The following is a 24,655-nucleotide window of genomic DNA, read 5'->3' as shown; positions in this document are numbered from 1 at the left end:
CCGACGTTGTATATTTCACATATTCTGTCCACTTTGTCCATATTTCGTAAAAAGAGTCTCTTTGGTTCCGAATGATGGAGGATAGTTTTTCCATCTCGTAGATATCGTGGACTATTTCTATCCATTCTTCCACCGAGGGAGGGTCTGCCTTCAACCATTTTCTTGTGATGGCTTTTTTACTTGCTATTAATAGAATTGCCAATAATGTTGTTTCATCCCTTCTCCAGTTCTGAACATTTACATCTCCCAAATATAAGCATTCAAATATAAACGGCACTTTAGAGCCAAAAACATAATTTACATGATTGCAAATCTGTGACCAGTATGATTTGAGAATACTGCAATCCCAAAAAATGTGATAGTGGTTGGCCCCAGAGGAGCCACACAGCCTCCAACATGAATCCCCACTCCCTCTGTGTCTTTTTTGAACAGGTGTGGTAAAGAACCTCGTAATACTCTTCCATCCAAACTCTCGCCATGTATTAGATCCTGTGGTCTTCCACTGAAGATGACAAATCTTTTCCCAACTTTCAATTTAAATATTCAGATTGCCCTCAATTTCCCTTTTTTTTTCTTAATGTACTCTGTGATACCTTCTTTACTTAACTGAATTGCTTTATACAAATTAGATATATTTGTTCATTCTTAAGCTTAATGTAGTGTTCAAGCACAAAATGTGACTGAGGAGGAAAAAAATGACTTCATCACACTAAAATGAACTGGAGTCTGAATAAAAAAAACAAGCTGCTGATTTTTGTTATTTTTCAAAGTTATTATAAGCTGCAGCTATATGTTTTAATTATTTCAAAGTGAGTTACCTCTTATTTTATTCTGATTTATTTATACAAAAAATATGGGGAGTCAAATCAGTTTGCATTGTTCTGTTCAGTTTATATCAAAGTTTACCTGCACATGTTTGTGTATTTTTTCCTTCTTTATAAGAGTTTGGTGTTTGCGTTTGCTCCACAAAGTTTTAAAACACAATAAAATGTTCACACATTTCTTTATAGCAGTTCAGTAATTTCAGAAATGCAACAGAAACAACCATAAATGAGAAAAAGTTGGGACTATAAATTGATAATTTTGAATTTGTAATAAACGATATTGTTGAAGTTGTAATAAAGTTGTGTAACTTTTTTATACTTTGCCTTTTTATATCTGCTTGTGTATAAGTGTGATGTGTATATACACACTTCTCAAATATATGATGGTTACAGGTGAACAAAAAGTAATGTCTCCTTCCTAGTACAGTGGCAACATTATTTTGCATAAAAATATGCAGACAAAATAAAACAATCTGTTTTTTCATCCAAATTCCGCATTTTTTTTTCTATTTCTGTCTATAGAAACCTATAGGTTTCTATAGGCAATGGAGCCTATAGGTCCTTATGTCCTATAGCTATAGAAACCTATAAGACCACTATAGAATCCTATGGAAACCTGTCCTATGGAAACTTTTTCGTAAGGGAATGAAGATAAAAATAAAAATGTTGCACTAGTCCCTGTTTCTCCACTCATAGAAGTCAAAAGTTCTTCCTGAGTTGTGTCTTGGTGGCTTCCCTCACTTGTCTCCTTCCAACATGGACATTTAGTTTTTGAGAACTGCCTCCCTGACACAGATTTACTATAAAGTACCACACTGTTTGTATTTCTGAATGTAAGTCCCCTCGGCTGCTCCTTTGTTTTGCACTCGGGGTCGCCACAGCAAGTCCAAGGTGGATCTGCATGTTGAATTGGCACAAGTTTTACACCGGATGCCCTTCCTGGCGCAACTCCACATTACATGGAGAAATGTGGCAGGGGTGGGATTTGAACCGGTACCTTCCGCACTGAAACCAAGTGCACTAACCACTTGGCCACCACCCCTGCCTGTTTGTATTTCTGAATGATTGATGTAAATAAAGTCTAAGAAATAGTCACTGATTTGGAAATATTCATGTTTTTATCCCGACATTTCTTGAAAAATGCTGCAGACCTTAATTTAGGAAATTATGTATGATAGTCGACTAATCGCAAAAATAATCATTGACTAGTCGACTATCAAAATAGTCATTTGTGGCAGCCCTACACGCAAGGTGTAATACTTCTAATTTTGAATTACATTACCGTTCTAGACCTCTTGCTTTATGCTTGAGGTCACACAAGTAATCACTGAACCAAGGTGACTGTCTTGGGGGACGTGGCTTTAATAAAGGTGGCGCAATCATGTTGAGTATAGTTTTGAGCGCTGAGTTTAAACTAGACTGTCTTCTGTCTAGACATTTTCCAAACATGAAGCTAAGATATCAGGCAGTCTAGCTTCGAGTTCAGTCATAGTTAGTGTGAGACAGTCCTGCATTTCCATTACTTTTCACAAATTGTGATGGAGTCTGGCATTGTTATTGACAGTCAGGCTTCAGGTTTGACGTGTGTTTTATGATCTGACAAATGGGCCATTTGTCAGATCATAAAACACACGTCAAAGTGGGACATCTGGTCACCCTAGTCATAGTTGAGTAGTTGATGTGTTGCTGTAGTGATAAATAAGGTTGTTGTTCCACTAAACACAGCAGCGAAACTGTAATCTTAAGTGAGTGATCAGAGACCACTGACGCAAGAGGCATGATGCCAATATTCATGACAGCAGTACCACGTGTGAGAACCAGATCCAGGGTATTTTCACTAATGTGCGTCGAATCCCGAATGCTTTGCCGAAATCCTAATGCATCCAAAATTTCCATAAATGATTTGCAGAGGGGATCAGAAGTCTTATTTATATGAACGTCAAAGTCACCAATAATCGGAATGTTATCTGCACTAGTTGACAAGTTAGAGATGAACGCACCAAATTCATCTAAGAATTCAGAATATGGGCCTGGGGGCCTATATACAGTGACAAAGTGATAAGGATGATTTTTATTCTTTTGACCTTGGCAATACGTAGCATTGTGGGCAGAGCGGACAATCAGATGTTCAAACGAGTTATATTTGTGACCCCCAACAGATAATAAACTAAACCTTGATTTATAAATAAGAGCAACACCCCTGCCTTGCGTTGTATCATGAGGGATTGACTAAATGTGTATACTTGTGGGCAGGCCTCATTTAAGGGGAGGACAGGTGTAGCTTTAAGCCAGGTTTCACATAACCCAATCATATCTAAGTGATGATCAATAATTAGATCATTAGTCAACAATGATTTTGAGGACAGTGATCTTATGTTAATGAGACCCAGACTAAGGACCTCAGTGGGGTTGACAGTTGGACTGTTTGGTTTAGGGGTGGTTCCAGGGTAGCATATATAAGATGCCTAGAAGTAGGTTTAGGTTTGAGACATTCCACGCGGGTTTTAGGTAGCAGACACAAAATATTTGATATTGCTGGAACAGCCAACGGGTCATCCTCAATTTCAGCATCATAGTACTGGGTATTAAGTTTGTACAATATTTCCCTCTATGATTTTTATGGACACATCTACGGAAGCAGGCCACAGTCTCAACTTGATGATACATTATCCAACTTACAAAAAGGAATGAAAATGCAGCTGTTTCACCAATCTATCACAATATATCTGTATTATAAATAATTACCTTTGAGACAATTCCAAATGCGTTCTCCACCATACGATGCGCATGAGAGAAGCTGCAGATAATTTCTCTGTGATTCTGATGGTTTCACGTTCTGAGAGTAAATGCATTGTTGGCTATGAAATTATTATTTTTATAGCGTGGTGTCAAGTGGGACACATTGTCACGAGGAAATGTGCGGCAGTGCAGGGATCAAATTCGAGCAAGTGTCAAAGTGCCTTTAGATTTTTGCACAGTACTGCTGACTGAAGCGCGTTGAAGACTTGGTGCTAATGCTAGCAGGCTATCCATCCTGCTATGTGTCGCTTTGTTAGCAAACATGGTGTTTGCTTTGTTGTGACACCTGGACTTTGAATTTATTTATTATTAATTAATCATAAAATAAAGTCATGTTTGAGTTTATTTGCAAGTTATCAATAAGTCCATTGGTAAATGTTCCTGCTGCATTTAGCACAAACATCAATAACTGATAGTTGGTCAAAGCCTAAACTGAACTCGTGCTGTGACGTGTCTTTGTGACGCGGCTCTTCCTGTCTGACAGGAAGTGGAGCAGAGCCATCCTGACCTGCTGAACCTGCCTGATGATCTGGAGATCTGTGAACCAGCTGCCGGGTAAGAACTAATGTGCAGGGGGTCAAGTTCCTGCTCTTAGTTCCAATGAGCCTGAAGTGATCTGGAACTGAAGTGGGCCTTCTCAGGTGGACAGACCTCTGTTGTGGTTTCAAACCCACTTCCTCTTTGGTTCCTGCATTGATGAGTAAACCCTCTAATGTTCCTGGAACCTGACCTGGTTCCAGTGATACTTGTTGATTGTTCATTCACAGCTCCCTGTGACATCATTACATGGCATGCAGTCACGTTTTGGGGATGGATTAACTGATTTATTGATTAAGTGATCTGTTTTTATCCCCCCTGAATGTCTGTATGCAGGTTGAACCTGGACTCCATCCAGACTGAAACCAGAACTCTGATCAAACAGCTGCAGACAGCTGAGAGGAGGATTTCTGCCTCTGCAGATGACCTGAAGGAACAGTACCTCACCCCCATCCAGGTACCCAGTCCTGCCAGCGCCCCCTGCAGGCCACAGTGATGTTTATTTTCCAAGCGTCTCTACATGGTTTAATTTTGGGAAACTGCTGATCAGTTTTTTTGTGTTGTGTAATTTGATGTGAGCCGTCTGTCAGGTTGCCAGGTTGGGGTGTGTTATTCCCCTCTGTGTGCTGCTGGTTTGTAGGACAGTCTGCGGGCCTGTGAGGACCTTCAGAAGCAGCTGTCCTCCGTGGGGGACAGGAGGGTGGACCTGGCCAACTATCTGTGCGAGGACAGCAGCCGGTTCTCTGTGGAGGAACTCTTCAGCACCATCAAGACCTTCAGAGGACTCTTCCTCAAAGCCATCAAGGTCAGCAGCCAGTCAGAGAGCAGCATGCTGGCTGTGCTTCATATCACAGAATGAACCATTTGACTCACTGTTCTGGGATTGTGTTTGCTGTTATTTTTAACATCAACAACAAAAACCTGAAGCTCTATTTTTATTTGTGGACTTACCAGTTGTCATGAAGACCTGAATCCTGCTCCAAGGTTCACATTGAGAAAGCTCTAAAAAAGAAAAAAACTGTAACCAGTGACCCGTGTAAAGGCCACGCCTTCTCTATTCTTGCCGTGTGGAATAAACTCATAATTATTGATCTTCATTCCTTCTTTCAGGAAAACCAGAATCTGAAGGAGCAGGAGAAGAGGAGGAAAGAGCGGGAAGCGAAGAAACGGCAGAAAGGAGAAAACGGAAAAATCTGTACGTGAACGTAAACCTGAGATCTTTATATATATATATATATATATATATATATATATATATATATATATATATATATATATATATATATATATATATATATATATATATATATAAAACCTGTATCAGTTTCAAAGTGCTGAATCCTCGACCAGCGACGTCAAACATGAAAAAAATGTCAGTTCCTGCTGGTTGAAGGATTTTATAATTAAATCACATTTTCATGAGACTGATCTGAGACAGGAACACCAGACACTTGGTAAAGAAGGCACAGCAAAGACTCCACTTTCTGAGAATTGTCAGGAAAAATAACATTAACCAGAGATGTCTGGTGCCTTTTTCCTGCTCTACCATGGAGAACATCCTCACATACTGCCTCTGGATGCGGTTTACCAGCTGCACGGGACCAAACAGGAAAGAGCTCCAGAGAAGATCACTGGGTGCCCTCTACCCACACGACCTTCATGGCTCTGATTGTCTCAGGAAAGCCAACACCATCCTAAAGGACTCGTCCCACTCTTGAGACGCTCTGTTTGAGCTGCTGCCATCAGGCAGACGTTACAGGGTCATTAAAGCAAGAACAAACAGACTGAAAAACAGTTTCTACCCAACTGCTTGTAGAGCTTTGAATGGAACCAAACAGCCAGGTCACATGACACACTGGAAATGAGAGAAATATTTGTATATTGACAGTTTTGTACATACTTTTCTCTTTTTCACATGTATGTAATCTCTTTTTGCTCCTATGTACTTATTATTTTCTTTTAAGTCTGCGTGTGGTTTCCTTGGGTTTATATTTGCCCCTTTACCTTTTGTTGTACTGGTTACAATGACAAAGAATCTGTATGGTCACTGCTGATCTTTGTAGTTATCTGGACACCATGGAGGTGACCGTAATCATGAAAACAGAGAAATGATAGAAATCGGTGGTTGTTCTGTGGAACCGGTTTTTATTGACGGGGACTATGTCGATGTTTGTTTCCTGCAGTCAGGAAGAGTGCGGCGGTGCAGGAGGAAGGCTGCATTATCGATAATCTGCTGGCTGAGATCAGGAAAGGCTACAACTTGAAGAAGACCAGGCCTCAGTCCAAGCTTGTTAGCCTGCCACCTAGTGGTGGGGCGCAGGACAGCAGACACTTGGGTGAGAGCTGTTCTCCATGAAACATGAAGCAGAAGAACTCATCCAGACTTGTGCTTTTAAACATTCAGATAATTTTGTTTTGTCAGTGGAGATGCATCACATGGCAATTGACCAGTGAAATGAGCTCCTCTAGATTGATCTTCATGAAGATTTTATGACTTGTTTTCAGATCATTCTGAGAAGTTGGAGACCTTACCAGCTGTGGAGGAACCTCATGCTGCTATTTCTACCCAACCACAGCAAGAACATCCTCCTGAGGCGGTCCAGCCCTCCACAGCTGACCACGCTCAAACGGGACCAGAGTCTGAGTCTCCTGAGACCCAAAACCCTGAAGACCACCAGAGCCAGGACTCTGCTTTAGGCTTGGTACCTCATGTTGAGACCAGAGTCACAAGTCTGGAAGAAGATGGAAATGTTGACCCCATACTGGAGGATTCCGAAGATGATTATGTCAGCATTGGGTCCCAACCGAGGACGAGTGAGGAAGCCAAACCAAACGAGCTTCAGGAAAGTCCACCGTCTCATCGAAGTCCAAATGGACGAGCTGAAGATCCACACAGACCAGCAGAAAACTTCAACAGGACTTCAGCAGGTAAAGACAAACTTGTTCTTTTAAGAAATTAGACCATGATAACTTATAGTGCAGCAGATAACTGAAACAATCATTCAAATGGTGATAAAAGGATCAAATTTGGCACAAATACTCCTTAGACACTACTTTTTTTGAGAAAAAAAAACAAAACAAAAAAACGATTGGCCACTTGAATTTTCAGTAGGGGGCCAGGTAGAGATCAATTAAAGAATTACACAGGAGTCAAAATTAAAAGATGCTCCAGTCATATAGAAAACTACACCACATTTACCTGATCATAAAGATTCCAAAAACATACAGTTTGGACAATCTGTGACTGAATGTTAAGGAGTTATGGGGTAAAAACAGCAAAAATGGTGACAAAGGTCAGTTTCAGTTTGTACAGGGGTCAAAAGTTAAAGTTTCTCCAATTTTGCTAAAAAGTGATGCAAATTATTGGTCAAACTAATAGGATTAATAAATGGAATATTTCTGACTGTGTTGAATGTTTGGTCTCCAAAGTAAAGGTCAAACAAGGTCAACAGCCATTGGATTCTATGACGTGACATATGTAACCCTGTAAAATTGATAACTAAGCATGACACATGGTCCCCGGGGACAGGCGCTGTGCTCCGCTTTGGCTCCGGACGGGGCAAAGTCCACTTTGGACACAGAACCAGAACTCTGTAGATCATCCATCGCCAAAACGAAGGAAGGACGATTCAGGCGGACAGACCGGGTGTAAGAATGGGTTTGAATCTCCCCGGAGAAGACAAACTACCCACTCGTGGAAAAAAAAGTTTGCAGACAGGACAGCCTGCCTGTTTGTGATCAGGGTTTAGAACTTAAGCTGCATTCACATAGCTGAAGTGACTTGAATCTGACCTTTTTTTGTGTGTGCCTGCATGTGATGCAGTGCACACTTTAACAAATTACAAGATATATCTACTTAATCTAGTTTTGTGAACCCTCAGCACATAATGTGGTTGTTCAACAAAATACGAGGTCTGTTAGAAAAGTATCCGACCTTATTATTTTTTTCAAAAACCATATGGATTTGAATCACGTGTGATTGCATCAGACAAGCTTGAACCCTCGTGCGCATGCGTGAGTTTTTCCACGCCTGTCGGTTGCGTCATTCGCCTGTGAGCAGGCTTTGAGTGAGAAGTGGTCCAGTCCCCTCGGCGGATTTTCATTGTCAGGAAATGGCAGAATGATTTGGGCTTTTTTTCCATCAGAATTTTTTCAGAAACTGTTACAGACTGGCAGCTGGAAACCATTAGAAAAATTTATCTGGCTTTCGGTGAAAATGTTACGGGCTTCACAGAGAATGAGTGTTACTGTCACTTTAAGGACGACCCCCAGCGGCTGTGGGGCGCGCCGCGCTCCGAAGCCGCCATCGACAGGCTGAGTGACCATTTCATTTCTAAACGGATGGCTGTCTGGATCCGTGACCATCGTATGCCATTTCTCTGGTTATCACAAGAGCTGGACATCAACGATTTTCCGGCAGATTTCACTTTTAACAAGAGATTTTGTCATGGAAAGCTGAGCGGAGGCTTCACGCGTCACGATGGATTCACTATTGGAGCGAGACAAAACCACCTCCGTTTCGGTCTCACAGGACAGCTTTGAGATGGCGTTCAGACAGCTGGCGGTGGTTTTTCCATCAAGTGATTATCCGAGAAATTGTGGATGTGCCTGGACATGCCGAACATGTCCCGTGAGGCTTCATCACGGCGTTGCTTTGCGCCATGCGGCACCGCCGCAGCGTGCGAAGCCTCCGCTCCTCTTTCCATGACAAAAACTCCTGTAACAGTGGAATGTGCCATTCATTTCCAAACTGGACGCTGTGTTTTATCCGGGACGTCGTCTGACTAGCACAGGAATTGTGAAAAGACGTGGACATCAGCACTTTTTCGGCACATTGAGACAGACGTGCGGAGGAATTCCGCGCGTCATGGCGGTGCCGCATGGTGCAAAGCAACGCCGTGATGAAGCCTCACGGGACATGTTCTGGCATGTCCAGGCACATCCACAATTTCTCGGATAATCACTTGATGGAAAAACCACTGACAGCTGTCTGAATGCCATCTCAAAGCCGTCCTGTGAGACCAAAACGGAGGTGGTTTTGTCTCGCTCCAGTAGCGAATCCATCGTGATGCGGCGAAGCCTCCGCTCGGCTTTCCATGACAAAATCTCTTGTTAAAAGTGAAATCTGCCGGAAAATGGTTGATGTCCAGCTCTTGTGATAACCAGAGAAATGGCACACGATGGTCATGGATCCAGACAGCCATCCGTTTAGAAATGAAATGGTTGTTCACCCTGTCGATGGCGGCTTCGGAGCACGGCGCGCCCCACAGCCGCTGGGGGCCGTCCTTAAAGCGACAGTAACACTCCTTATTCTCTACCAAGCCTGTAACATTTTCACAGAAAGCCAGATACATTTTTCTAATGGTTTCCAGCTGCCAGTCTCTAACAGTTTCTGAAAAAATTCTGATGGAAAAAAGCCCAAATCATTCCGCCATTTCCTGACAATGAAAATCCGCCGAGGGGGCTGGACCACTCCTCACTCAAAGCCTGCTCACAGGCGAATGACGCAACCGACAGGCGTGGAAAAACTCACGCATGCGCACGAGGGTTCAAGCTTGTCTGACGCAATCACACGTGATTCAAATCCATATGGTTTTTGAAAAAAATAATGTCGGATACTTTTCTAATAGACCTCGTATATAATTAATTTAACAAAATATACTATTAATTGTATTTTACAATATATTCTGTTTAATATTTAAACCAACTGAGGAATGTGGGGCAGAGCTAGATGAAGTGAATATAGCAGGGTGTGTTCATTCAAATTTGCAGTTCGCGGATGTTTTGTGTACGAGGTATTTTGTAACCTGCCATCTTTTGATGTCAGTTTCAATTTCAGGGGCACTTCTAAAATCTTAAAAGTAATAATAAAAAATCTGACCTGTTTGTGCAAAAATTTTTTTGGGGGTGGGGGGGTACTCGCTCAGAGGAGCTCACGCCTGGGGAGTAATTGAGTGTTGAACCGTCACTGCTGGTGGTGGCGCTATATCACACTACACTCACCAACTGGAGGGTTTGTTTGATTTCCACGTGCAGGTGTTGCAGAAACCAAACACAGGAAATGTAAGAAATATAAAAAAGGTTGTGTGTCACCAAAGCAGATTTCAGCCGTTCTCCATGAAACATCAAGCAGAAGAACTCGTACAGACTTGGTCTTTTAAACATTCAGATAATTTTGTTTTGTCAGTGGAGATGCATCACATGGCAATTAACCAGTGAAATGTGCTCCTGTAGATCTTTTGGCTGATCTTCATGAAGATATTATGACTTATTTTCAGATCGTCCTGAGACATTTGAGACCTCACCAGCTGTGAAGGAACTTCATGTTGCTGCTGCTTCCAGCCAGTTACAGCAAGAACCTCCTCTGGAGGTGGTCCAACCCTCCACAGCTGACTACACTAAAACAACACCAGAGTCTGAGTCTCCTGGGATCCAAAATCTTGAGGACCATCGGAGCCAGGACTCTGCTTTAGACCTGGTACCTCATGTTGAGACCAGAGTCACAAGTCCTGCAGAAGATCGGGAGGTCAACCCCACATTGGAGGGTTCCCAAGATGATTATGTAATTGTTACGTCGCAACTGAGGATGAGTGAGGAAGCCAAAACAAACAAGCTTCATGAGAGTCCACTGTCCCATCCAAGTCCAAATGGACGAGCTGAAGATCCACACAGACCAGCAGAAAACTCCAGCAGGAATTCAGCAGGTAAAGAAGACCTGGTTCTTTTACCGTCATCTAAGAACTGACATCATGCTAACTTAATCATCCTGATGGTGACATTGTATTGCCACAGTGACCAATCAGAAGGTTTCTTTGACTTCCAGGAACAGGTGTTGCAGAAACCAAACACAGGAAATATAAAAAAGTCTGCATGTCACAGTGAGGTGAGTCAGACAAATGCATTCCACAAACAGTGTGCATGTGTTAGCATCTGATAGCTGTTTGCAAGCGCTTAGACACACCCCTCATTATTTGATTGGCAGGTCAGCAGGTTAAAGGTTGTTGAGGCGGAAGGATTTTCAGACTGTGTGGAAAGAGAGAGTCAACACATTGGCCGTTTGTCAAATAACTGGCTCTTTAATACGAAGCTTCGGACACTGTGTCAACCAGGGTGTTCTGATTGGAACAGTGTAAAGTTTGGCTTTCTTAGCACTGCTTTATCCGCAGGGGGGCATGTCTAAGAATGCATCTGTTCAAACATAAACAGAGTTAATTAAAAAGAAACAGGTTGTTAAACCAAAGTCCCAACTGAAGACTGAATGAATGTCCTCCTATCTACAAGAATGACAGGGCTGTGATGATCAAAGAGTCCCTTTTATCTAAGAGCACGTCTTTTCCATCATGGTGGGTATCAGAGGTCACTTGGAGGTTATGAACAATGTCCCACGGTGAACCTTGCCTTTTATTTAAGACAGTGTGTTTTCTTGCATTTTGATCATACTTACTTACAGTGTCACTCAGAGGTCATTTGTGTGATAATGCTCAAGAGATTGTTTTATCAAATGTGCTGCAAGGCTGAAGGAATGTCTTATCAGATGCCTTTCACAGGTTACAGCGGTCAAACAGAACATTTCGTTAACAGAAAAGCAATATTTATCATTTTGGTTTCACAAGGTGCTTTCAAATTTTACATTTCTAGGACTCAAGGACCTCAGTGAAATAAATCACGAAGAAACATAGAGTCCGACTGAGTTCGGCTCATAGACTCTCATCTGCTTCATTCTACTAAATCTGGACATAAGAACCAAGATTAATGGCTCTCAGAGCCTAAAAACAGCCTTGTTCCTTCTGTCTCTGCAGCCACAGCCTAAATATGTCTGACCAAGAATGTGGTTGGACTAGACTCCATATGCAGAAAATGATGCATGTTCCGCATGTCGTGGCAAAAAATCAGTGCACCTTTAAAAATGAGTTTTTTAACTAAACATTTTCTGTTTTTTTTTGTCCTGCAGTGTTTCATCTCCAGAACACCAGAGAGTGCCACATCACCACAAGCACATCATGCAAAGAAACTTGAGCACCAAAGAAGACTGATGATCTTAAAGTATTGAAAACATTTAGCAGATTTTCTCAAACCGTTTTGAGTTTGACAAATGGGTTCTCAGTTTTTTATTTCTCTCCCACACAGTTTTAGAAGGTGTTTGAGTTTTGAACGTTCATTTTACTGTTGTCCTGAAACTTGTTAAGGCAGGTTTTGTTTCACAAGGTTTTTGTAAAATTTTACCACACAGGTTCAAAGTTTATGAAGCAGAGACTGCCCCCCCCTCAGTCATTTGATGTTTGAGAGCTTCTTATTTCACTGTTTCAGTCACTTTTTGGTGTTTTTTTAAGGATTCTAGCTTGTTTTCTTTACACATGTTCATCTGCAAATGTTTCTAATAAATGTCAATGTTTGAAACAGGAAGACCTCAATCTGAATGTTTGTAAAGGAGTCGTTAATGTCTCACATGGATCCAGTTCAGTTTAGGTTACAAAATGTCCAGAAAAACCTAAACGCCGTCAACGCTGTGAAACCCTTTTTTCCTGCACAACACTGACACCTAGTGTCTGAGCAGAATATTCTGCCTGGGAGTTTTAATTTGTGCTCAGTTTTTCTGTTCAACATCCTGAAAATTCCTCTGAGTGAGGTCACTGACAACAGGCTGGAACTTAAAATCAATGAAACAAAGATGAACACTTTATTATAAATACGACCAGCAAACGAGATCTGACTTTATTTATTTGTCTTCCCCTAAAATCAGAATCAAATGTCCTGTGTTGGATGTCCTCTTCCTGTTTGCAGGCTCCTTTTTGAAAGGAGCAAAAGAAGCGCCTCCCTGGGGCCGGTCCGGATCACTGGTCCAGATGTGTCATCCATTCTGTGCTCATTTGTTTCAGATCTGGTCTTTGGATAAATGAAGAGTTTTTGGTTTGGAGCCACTTGTGGTTCCACCACCTGCTCACGGTCTTGAAGTAGAGGACTGTTGAACTGACTTGTGGTTTTCTGTCAGAAAAACTGCACTTGATCTCCTTTTGACTGCAGTCAGGAACTCAAGTGTAGGATGTTTTTGGTGTCTGTCCTGTAGGGGTCACTGTTTGACTGACTTACACTTGCAAATCAGACAAATAGAACAGAGCCTTTTATTGTCATTGTACATACACACATACATAGAAGTAAATCTTGTCCTCTGCATTTAACCGTCCTAATTAGTTCGACACACTCCAACCACTAGGGGCAGTGTGCAGCCACAGTCTGGCGCCAAAACACTGACGGTCAGATTCATTTAGACTTTTGACTGAATCAGATGTATTGCAAAGAAATGATCAAAGCTTTGTGCAAAGTAACAGAAGAATAAACAAGGAACAAAGCTGTGAGCTTTTTCTCCTGATTTCAACAGTTTGTGGAGACGTTTGTGTTCAAGATGTTTGAAACGTGTCTAAATGGACAAAACTGCAGTGCAATTTTTAGTGACTGAGGACTAACGTCTCACATAACCATAGTGTGTGTGTGAGAGAGAGAGGTCACTGTTGGCCACACGGTGGCAGTGGTGAGCTGTGGATGTCTGTTTTTGATGTAATAAAATAATCAGCGTTTATTTATTTATCTGTCTGTTAGCAGGATTACATCAAAACTACTTGACAGATTCTGGCCAAATATTTAATAGTGCTGTAAATACAGCGTGCACATGCAAATTATAACTTTTTAAAATTGAAAAGACACTTATTGCTGTTTTATTTTCATTCCTCGGTCGCTCAGTGGTGTGGCCTCTCGACGGGAAGAGCATCTCGTCAGAACACTGGATCTGGATTGGCAGACGTCCAAAATCTCTGATTGCTCTTGTTTTGGTTATGTGAAGGTGACCTGTTGACCTCTGTTTAAACTCTGTTGGTGAACAAGGACCTCACAATGTGTGACCGTGTGTCTGTGACTGTTTTTGGGTCACGGGTTCGACTCTGTTTCCTCTCCAAGTGTTTGAAGTCTGCTGGTCAAACATTGAGGGGTTGATGGTTTTTAGACACAGTCCGCTCACTGTCTGGCTGAGGGATCGTTGGACTCTGTTTGCTCGGTTCTGTCATGGCCTGTATGTCGGTCAGCTCATTAGATATTAATTACTGACTGTAAATTGTGTAACCTGCAAACTCTCTTGTTCTTTGAGTTCTTGATTACCCAGAAATCAGCCGTATTTTGTTCGTCTGTCTTATTTTCCAGTGCCTCTGGTTCCATAAAGCAAGCTCAGCATAGTTCAAACTAAGTTACCACAGCTACATTTGCTGTCAAACTAACCTGGTCGTTACCAGGCTAATTGTCAGGCTTAGACTGAGCTGCTGTTTAACCAAACCTGTCAACTCTGGGAAATATCAGAGAGGGAGATTTTATTTGCCATAAATGTATCATGAATGTGTAGCCCACCCTTGAGCCCTGTAGAGTGCCGTGCATTTTGTTCCTTCCTTTCTTATTAATTAGTTAATTAATCCTAATTAATTAATTTATTGCACAGTATGTCCATCCATCCATCCATTTTCTTCCGCTTTATCCAGAGTCGGGTCGTGGGGGCAGCAGCTCAAGCAAAGCCGCCCAGACCTCCCGATCCACACACACCTCCCCCAGCTCCTCTGGGGGAACCCCAAGGCATTCCCAAGCCAGCCGAGAGATGTAGTCCCTCCAGCGTGTCCTGGGTCTTCCCCGGGGTCTCCTCCCAATGGAACATGCCCGGAACACCTCTCCAGCGAGGCGTCCAGGGGGCATCCGGAAAAGATGCCCGAGCCACCTCAATTGACTCCTTTTGATGTGGAGGAGCAGCGGCTCGACTCCGAGCTCCTCCCGAGTGACCGAGCTCCTCCCGACTGACCGAGCTCCTCACCCTATCTCTAAGGGAGCACCCAGCCACCCTGCAGAGGAAACTCATCTCGGCCGCTTGTACTCGCGATCTCGTTCTTTCGGTCATGAGCCAAATCTCATGACCATAGGTGAGGATCAGAACATAGATCAATCGGTAAATCGAGAGCTTTGCCCCCCTACTCAGCTCTCTCTTCACCATGAAGGTCCGATACAGCGACTGCGTCAATGCAGATGCTGCACCGATCCGTCTATCGATCTCACGCTCCATCCGTCCCTCACTCGTGAACAAGACCCCGAGATACTTAAACTCCTCCACTTGAGGCAAGGACACTCCACCGACCTGAAGAGGGCAAAGCACCTTTTTCCGGTCGAGAACCATGGCCTCGGATTTGGAGGTGCTGATTTTCATCCCGGACGCTTCACACTCGGCTGCAAACTGCCCCAGTGCACGCTAAAGGTCCTGATTTGACGAAGCCAACAGAACCACATCGTCCGCAAACAGCAGAAATGAGATTCTGTGGTCGAACCTCAGATTCAGGAGGAGCAGTGTGGTTTTCGTCCTGGTCGCGGCACACTGGACCAGCTCTACCCACTCCATCGGGTGCTTGAGGGTTCATGGGAGTTTGCCCAATCAGTCGACGTGTTTTGTGGATCTGGAGAAGGCGTTTGACCATGTCCCTCGGGGCACCCTGGGGGGAGTGCTCCGGGAGTACGGGGTCCGGGGTCCTTTGCTAAGGGCTATCCGGTCCCTGTACGACCGCAGCAGGAGCTTGGTTCGCATTGCACAGTATGTAAAACAGTTAAAAAAAAAAAAAAAAAGTCCAGTAGAGCTAAGTGCCACTCTTTGCCGATTTGAGTTCATCTTCTGTAGGTTTGAAGTCACTGGCCTTGCAATCTGAGTTGAGTTTGAATCGGAATCAAATTTATTGCCAAGTAAGTTTGCACATACAAGGGATTTGATCTGTGGTTATTGGCGCATTAAGAAAAGAAAAGGAAAACAATTCTATAAGTAAAAGTCAAATAGACAAAACTATATTCACTGTTAAATAAATAAAATGGAATGGAATACCAATGCACACGCTGAAACATGAACAACTGCTGGCCACCACTTCAAGTTGGACCAATGCCATGCATTCTGGGTAAGATGTACTGATAAATAAATGTCCTTATTCTGTAGATTACGATGCTTTATGCTGCTGCTGTTTTGAACATGTTGAAGTTTCTTAGAAATTGTTAAAATTATGTCTGTAGGTGTTTTGATGATCTTCAACTAATGTATCATTCCATTAAAAAAAAGTTTTAATTTGTTTTATGGAGTGACACCTTTAGTTTAAAGTTATTTAAATTAATGTATCACCCCCTAAAAAAGTTTTAATTTGTCTTTTGGAGTGATACCTTAGTTGAAAGTTATTTGAAGGTTGAAACGGACAACACGTCAGAGTCCAGAAAAAAAAAATTAAATTGACATTATCTGGTTTTTGTAAACATGTAGGAGAAATTTCTGGGATCACTCCAACATCATGACACTCGGCATTTTGAACTTTGTGATCCAACCCAACTGCTCACTTGTGGTGTCATGTTGTTCCATAATTTAGACATCAAAAACACCTACAGACATAATTTTAACAAGCTCTAAGAAACTTCAACATGTTCACCACAGCAGTAACATAAAGCATTGCAATCTGCAGAATAAGGACATTTATTTATCAGCACATTTTACCCAGAATACATTGGATTGGTTTGTTAATCATACACATTTATTCAATGCCAGCCTTTCTCTCTGAGTTTATTTATTGCTGCCGTGTTCCCTCTTTTCCTTATAAGATTTTTAAATTCCTCATAGGTCTCCATTATAAGTGCTGCGCTGAGGCAGTGAACGTTGCTGCTGGCGCTTTACATTTTGTCATGGTGAATCCAGCTGATCTGTGTTCGACCTCATGGGCTGCCTATGAAGGGTGTGGACACACAATTAGTCTGACTGGCTGAACCTGTCTTGACTTAATTTGATTGTGTGAATGTGGCTCAGTCTTTATGGAACCGCTTTAGCTTCATCTCATTTGTTAGGCTTATTCAAGTCAGGTGTTTCACATTAAGTGCCACCTTTCTGTTTTCCTGGTTCTACTTCTTCATGTTTTCCTGGTTTGGGTCTTTTATTTCGTGATGTTGGCTGTTTTTTGTTACCTCTGCCAAGGAAGTTTTGTTTTCAGTCATGTTTGTCTGTCTGTTTGTCAGCAGGATAACTCAAAACGTTTTGAACGGATTTTGATGAAATTTTGTGGAGTGGTTGGAAATGACAAGAGGAACAAGTGATTAAATTTTAGTGGTGATCCGGATCACGATCCGGATCCAGGAATCTTTTAAAGGATTCTTCACCATTGCGTGATGGGGGAATTTTGACATTCTAGTTTCTAACTCCACAAAAACAAGGCAGAAAGGCTTGAAAAAAATTTAGGGTGTAACATAGTCAAATGTTCTATCAAACAACAAAGTTTGGTGACGATCGGATCCGGATTCTGGATCTGGTGATCCAGAATATGCAAAAATATAGGGAAAATAGAAAATGCGTCAGTGTGAGGTGACAAATGAAGCTAGAGATGCACAACTAACACCAAACTGTAGCTGAATCTGTACTGATTCAGTAAGGTGTCATCAGATTTGATGTAGCTTCAAATGTTATGGAGCTAGATCCAGAAGAAAACCGCCATTACCGAAAAATCGTTTTTAATACAATAACTTTTGAACTAATAAAGACATAAAAGTGATTCCAAGTTCTAGTGGTATGTTTTCATGGTCAAGGATGTAAAATATACAGGAAAGAAAAGTGTATGTATCATAGTTTTGATTGTAACACTGAACTGTTGAATAGATCACTGTGCCAAGGAGGGAATCTCTTTAGGGTCAGTGACCCTATGGCCTTGTTTAGAGAAGTGTTTCATAAATGTTAAAAAATTCATATATTTGCAGTTTAGTTGAATAATAAATTTAATTTTGTCTCTTATTTGTTTTTGTCTATAAGCACATGCAATATCAATATCAGTGCTCAGATGACAGTAGCTTCTGGGAAAAGTGCAAGTTGCAATAAACTGTGATGTTTATTGCAAGGGATGTTGATCTCTTGCTTGCCTCTACTGGTGGTTGGCTCTCACTGCGGTATTGTATCACTTCCTGTTCCGGAGCACAGCGGTGTTTTTCTGTATCTGTTAGCTGTTTAATCTGCGCAGTTAGATTGATCTAGTTATCTAGATTACGATTTGTTTCCCAGTGTAATCTTTACGTGCCTTAACTAAAGCACTCCTTCTGCTGAATCACCTCTAAATTATTTACACATTATTCACTTTGCGTGTTTTTAGGAATCCGCTAGCTTAGCGTAGCTACTAGCTCTTAGCCGATTTAGCATGGCGGCTTCTCCTGTCTCTCCCGCACTTTTCTGCTCTGGGTGTGAAATGTTTAGTTATTCCTCGGCCTCCTTTAGCAGTAATGGTACTTGTAATAAGTGCAGCTTATTCGTAGCTTTGGAGGCCAGGCTGGGCGAATTGGAGACTCGGCTCCGCACCGTGGAAAATTCTACAGCTAGCCAGGCCCCTGTAGTCGGTGCGGACCAAGGTAGCTTAGCCGCCGTTAGTTCCCCTCCGGCAGATCCCGAGCAGCCGGGAAAGCAGGCCGACTGGGTGACTGTGAGGAGGAAGCGTAGTTCTAAACAGAAGCCCCGTGTACACCGCCAACCCGTTCACATCTCTAACCTTTTCCCCACTCGACGACACACCCGCCGAGGATCAAACTCTGGTTATTGGCGACTCTGTTTTGCGAAATGTGAAGTTAGCGACACCAGCAACCATAGTCAATTGTCTTCCGGGGGCCAGAGCAGGCGACATTGAAGGAAATTTGAAACTGCTGGCTAAGGCTAAGCGTAAATTTGGTAAGATTGTAATTCACGTCGGCAGTAATGACACCCGGTTACGCCAATCGGAGGTCACTAAAATTAACATTAATCGGTGTGTAACTTTGCAAAAACAATGTCGGACTCTGTAGTTTTCTCTGGGCCCCTCCCCAATCAGACCGGGAGTGACATGTTTAGCCGCATGTTCTCCTTGAATTGCTGGCTGTCTGAGTGGTGTCCAAAAAATGAGGTGGGCTTCATAGATAATTGGCAAAGCTTCTGGGGAAAACCTGGTCTTGTTAGGAGAGACGGCATCCAGCCCACTTTGGATGGAGCAGCTCTCATTTCTAGAAATCTGGCCAATTTTCTTAAATCCTCCAAACCGTGACTATCCAGGGTTGGGACCAGGAAGCAGAGTTGTAGTCTTACACACCTCTCTGCAGCTTCTCTCCCCCTGCCATCCCCTCATTACCCCATCCCGTAGAGACGGTGCCTGCTCCCAGACTACCAATAACCAGCAAAAATCTATTTAAGCATAAAAATTCAAAAAGAAAAAATAATATAGCACCTTCAACTGCACCACAGACTAAAACAGTTAAATGTGGTCTATTAAACATTAGGTCTCTCTCTTCTAGTCCCTGTTGGTAAATGATATAATAATTGATCAACATATTGATTTATTCTGCCTAACAGAAACCTGGTTACAGCAGGATGAATATGTTAGTTTAAATGAGTCAACACCCCCGAGTCACACTAACTGTCAGAATGCTCGTAGCACGGGCCGGGGCGGAGGATTAGCAGCAATCTTCCATTCCAGCTTATTAATTAATCAAAACCCAGACAGAGCTTTAAATTCATTTGAAAGCTTGTCTCTTAGTCTTGTCCATCCAAATTGGAAGTCCCAAAAACCAGTTTTATTTGTTGTTATCTATCGTCCACCTGGTCGTTACTGTGAGTTTCTCTGTGAATTTTCAGACCTTTTGTCTGACTTAGTGCTTAGCTCAGATAAGATAATTATAGTGGGCGATTTTAACATCCACACAGATGCTGAGAATGACAGCCTCAACACTGCATTTAATCTATTATTAGACTCTATTGGCTTTGCTCAAAAAGTAAATGAGTCCACCCACCACTTTAATCATATCTTAGATCTTGTTCTGACTTATGGTATGGAAATAGAAGACTTAACAGTATTCCCTGAAAACTCCCTTCTGTCTGATCATTTCTTAATAACATTTACATTTACTCTGATGGACTACGCAGCAGTGGGGAATAAGTTTCATTACACTAGAAGTCTTTCAGAAAGCGCTGTAACTAGGTTTAAGGATATGATTCCTTCTTTATGTTCTCTAATGCCATATACCAACACAGAGCAGAGTAGCTACCTAAACTCTGTAAGGGAGATAGAGTATCTCGTCAATAGTTTTACATCCTCATTGAAGACAACTTTGGATGCTGTAGCTCCTCTGAAAAAGAGAGCTTTAAATCAGAAGTGCCTGACTCCGTGGTATAACTCACAAACTCGTAGCTTAAAGCAGATAACCCGTAAGTTGGAGAGGAAATGGCGTCTCACTAATTTAGAAGATCTTCACTTAGCCTGGAAAAAGAGTCTGTTGCTCTATAAAAAAGCCCTCCGTAAAGCTAGGACATCTTTCTACTCATCACTAATTGAAGAAAATAAGAACAACCCCAGGTTTCTTTTCAGCACTGTAGCCAGGCTGACAAAGAGTCAGAGCTCTATTGAGCTGAGTATTCCATTAACTTTAACTAGTAATGACTTCATGACTTTCTTTGCTAACAAAATTTTAACTATTAGAGAAAAAATTACTCTATAACCATCCCAAAGACGTATCGTTATCTTTGGCTGCTTTCAGTGATGCCGGTATTTGGTTAGACTCTTTCTCTCCGATTGTTCTGTCTGAGTTATTTTCATTAGTTACTTCATCCAAACCATCAACATGTTTATTAGACCCCATTCCTACCAGGCTGCTCAAGGAAGCCCTACCATTATTTAATGCTTTGATCTTAAATATGATCAATCTATCTTTGTTAGTTGGCTATGTACCACAGGCTTTTAAGGTGGCAGTAATTAAACCATTACTTAAAAAGCCATCACTTGACCCAGCTATCTTAGCTAATTATAGGCCAATCTCCAACCTTCCTTTTCTCTCAAAAATTCTTGAAAGGGTAGTTGTAAAACAGCTAACTGATCATCTGCAGAGGAATGGTCTATTTGAAGAGTTTCAGTCAGGTTTAGAATTCATCATAGTACAGAAACAGCATTAGTGAAGGTTACAAATGATCTTCTTATGGCCTCGGACAGTGGACTCATCTCTGTGCTTGTTCTGTTAGACCTCAGTGCTGCTTTTGATACTGTTGACCATAAAATTTTATTACAGAGATTAGAGCATGTCATAGGTATTAAAGGCACTGCGCTGCGGTGGTTTGAATCATATTTGTCTAATAGATTACAATTTGTTCATGTAAATGGGGAGTCTTCTTCACAGACTAAGGTTAATTACGCAGATGATACCCAGCTTTATCTATCCATGAAGCCAGAGGACACACACCAATTAGCTAACCTGCAGGATTGTCTTACAGACATAAAGACATGGATGACCTCTAATTTCCTGCTTTTAAATTCAGATAAAACTGAAGTTATTGTACTTGGTCTTGTCTCAGAGTGATGCTGAAAAACTAATTCATGCATTTATTTCCTCTAGACTGGACTATTGTAATTCATTATTATCAGGTTGTCCTAAAAGTTCCCTAAAAAGCCTTCAGTTAATTCAAAATGCTGCAGCTAGAGTACTGACGGGGACTGGAAGGAGAGAGCATATCTCACCCATATTGGCCTCTCTTCATTGGCTTCCTGTTAATTCTAGAATAGAATTTAAAATTCTTCTTCTTACTTATAAGGTTTTGAATAATCAGGTCCCATCTTATCTTAGGGACCTCATAGTACCATATCACCCCAATAGAGCGCTTCGCTCTCAGACTGCAGGCTTACTTGTAGTTCCTAGGGTTTGTAAGAGTAGAATGGGAGGCAGAGCCTTCAGCTTTCAGGCTCCTCTCCTGTGGAACCAGCTCCCAATTCAGATCAGGGAGACAGACACCCTCTCTACTTTAAGATTAGGCTTAAAACTTTCCTTTTTGCTAAAGCTTATAGTTAGGGCTGGATCAGGTGACCCTGAACCATCCCTTAGTTATGCTGCTATAGACTTAGACTGCTGGGGGGTTCCCATGATGCACTGTTTCTTTCTCTTTTTGTTCTGTATGCACCACTCTGCATTTAATCATTAGTGATCGATCTCTGCTCCCCTCCACAGCATGTCTTTTTCCTGGTTCTCTCCCTCAGCCCCAACCAGTCCCAGCAGAAGACTGCCCCTCCCTGAGCCTGGTTCTGTTGGAGGTTTCTTCCTGTTAAAAGGGAGTTTTTCCTTCCCACTGTCGCCAAGTGCTTGCTCACAGGGGGTCGTTTTGACCGTTGGGGTTTTACATAATTATTGTATGGCCTTGCCTTACAATATAAAGCGCCTTGGGGCAACTGTTTGTTGTGATTTGGCGCTATATAAAAAAAATTGATTGATTGATTGATTGATGTCAAGCGCTAAGGATACATGCTATCCAGTCACAGCAGATGAAACTTTTTTACTACTGAGCAAACATCATCGTTAGACTTTTTTAGGTTCAATGATTCCACGGCGTGTAGATGTTATGGCGTCAGTGACCCCATGGCCTTGGTGGAGGTTTGTACTCTGAGTGTTTCTAGTTTTTCCTGCTTTGGGTCTTTTATTTATTGAGCTTGGCTGTTTTGTTTTGTGTTGTTTCCCCCCCCCCCCCCCCCCCTGCTTTGGGTCTTTTATTTATTGATGTTAGCTGTTTTTTTTTTTTCCTGCTTTGGGTCTTTTATTTATTGACATTGGCTGGTTTATTTTTTGTTTTTGATGTTGGTTGTCTTTTTTTTTTTTTTTTTTCTTGGTTTGGGGCTTTGGGTTTGGGTTTTTTATTTATTGATGTTGGCTGTCTTTTGTTTTTTGTTTGTTTTCCTGGTTTGGGTCTTTCATTTATTGACGTTGGCTGATTTTATTTGTTTGGTTGATTTTTTTTGCTTTGTTTTGTTTTTTCCGGGTTTGGGTCTTTTATTTATTGACGTTAGCTGTTTTATTCTGTTTTTTTGTTGTTGTTTTTGTTTTTTCCTGGTTTGGGTCTTTTTATTTATTGATGTTAGCTGTTTTTTGTTTGTTTTTGTTTTGTTTTTTCCAGGTTTGGGTCTTTTATTTATTGACGTCAGCTGTTTTATTCTGTTTTTTTTTTCCTGGTTTGGGTCTTATTATTGATGTTAGCTGTTTTTTTGTTGTTGTTGTTTTTTTTCCTGCTTTGGGTCTTTTATTTATTGACATTGGCTGGTTTATTTTTTGTTTTTGATGTTGGCTGTCTTGTTTTTTTTTCTTGGTTTGGGGCTTTGGGTTTGGGCTTTTTATTTATTGATGTTGGCTGTCTTTTGTTTTTTGTTTGTTTTCCGGGTTTGGGTCTTTCATTTATTGACGTTGGCTGATTTTGTTTGTTTGGTTGATTTTTTTTTTTTTTTTTTTTTTTTTTTTTTTTTTTCTGGATTTGGGTCTTTTATTTATTGACGTTAGCTGTTTTATTCTGTTTTGTTGTTGTTGTTTTTGTTTTTTTTCCTGGTTTGGGGCTTTTTATTTATTGATGTTAGCTGTTTTATTCTGTTTGTTTGTTTTTGTTTTGTTTTTTCCAGGTTTGGGTCTTTTATTTATTGATGTTAGCTGTTTAATTCTGTTTTTTTTTTTCCCTGGTTTGGGTCTTATTTATTGATGTTAGCTGCTTTTTTTGTTGTTTCCTGCTTTGGGTCTTTTATTTATTGACATTAGCTGGTTTATTTCATTTATTTGTATTTAATTGATCACTTTTTTTGTTTAGTTTTTTGTTTGTTTTCCTGGTTTGGGTCTTTCTATTTATTGATGTTGGCTGTGTTTTTTTTTTTTTGTTTTTTTTTGGTTCTGTTACGGGCCCTGGCCCCTCTTCTTCTCTGTGCAGCACCTGTTTCTTTCCTCTTTGATCCTGATTGAGTTGTCCTGAGTGGATGCAGGACATGCGGGAGTATATTTTAGTGCTGAGACCTTTAACGTGGACTGTTCTCTGGTCTCCAGACAACAGCCGTGACCTTACAAGATGTCAGAGTCAATTCATATTAACACTCCAGCTGCTGCCCTTAATCCCACCCACGTCACCACCAAGTGTCCCTTTCCCACCGAAGATCAGCAGGAGGACACAAAGTCTCATGACAGCTCCTTCATGAGGAAAGTGTGTCACTAGGTTTACATTTGGAGTTTACTTTAACACTAAAACATTTAAAACTTTATTTATTCACAGTTGAATGAAGCTCAGGTGGACGTTAAAAATGTCTTTGACCTTTGTGACTCTGAAGGTGAATCTGGTGATCTGACTGCAGCACCAAGCAGCCTGAACTCTGGGCTGATGTTTGCTCAAAGGCACAATGTCACTTTTCTTCACTGTCACTTTAAGGCTGGTGTTTTTCTGTTCCAGTCCACCATGAAGCAACAGACATCTCTCCAATCACAGCCACTCGTGCTGGGAGCTCCTACTTTTATTGGGGTGTCCTTGGACTGGACTGGGTTGCTTGACGCGAGGACGCTTTGCTTCAAATCGCAGGAGCTTTCTCAGTTAAATTTCTTGCTCTGGTAGTCTGACTTCTGTCTGACCCTTGTCGAGAAGTCAGCTGAATCTCCCTTCATAGTCCTTCAAATAATTTTCTGGA

The 24,655-nt window shown here is 41.6% G+C and overlaps 1 protein-coding gene across 2 annotated transcripts in view; it reads left to right on the top strand.

The window, feature by feature from the left end:
- LOC117503225 (inverted formin-2-like) overlaps nt 1-12,557 on the top strand; it is a 30,915-nt gene extending 18,358 nt beyond the window's left edge. Inside the window, exons 17-25 of one of the 2 annotated variants that reach the window (XM_034162428.1) lie at nt 4,108-4,178; nt 4,497-4,617; nt 4,801-4,965; nt 5,271-5,355; nt 6,344-6,496; nt 6,666-7,088; nt 10,439-10,864; nt 10,984-11,043; nt 12,112-12,557. In XM_034162428.1, coding sequence (XP_034018319.1) covers nt 4,108-4,178; nt 4,497-4,617; nt 4,801-4,965; nt 5,271-5,355; nt 6,344-6,496; nt 6,666-7,088; nt 10,439-10,864; nt 10,984-11,042 — 1,503 coding nt within the window. In that variant the 3' untranslated portion in view covers nt 11,043; nt 12,112-12,557. Of the gene's footprint in view, nt 1-4,107; nt 4,179-4,496; nt 4,618-4,800; nt 4,966-5,270; nt 5,356-6,343; nt 6,497-6,665; nt 7,089-10,438; nt 10,865-10,983; nt 11,044-12,111 lie in introns of those variants that run through there. The other variant, XR_004558520.1, reaches the window with a different exon arrangement.
- The last annotated feature ends 12,098 nt before the right edge of the window (nt 12,558-24,655 follow it).

Source organism: Thalassophryne amazonica, chromosome 21, assembly GCF_902500255.1.
Source record: "Thalassophryne amazonica chromosome 21, fThaAma1.1, whole genome shotgun sequence".
NCBI lineage: Eukaryota > Metazoa > Chordata > Actinopteri > Batrachoidiformes > Batrachoididae > Thalassophryne > Thalassophryne amazonica.
Note: the sequence above shows the minus strand (reverse complement) of the source record. Positions and strands in the feature narration are given on the sequence as shown.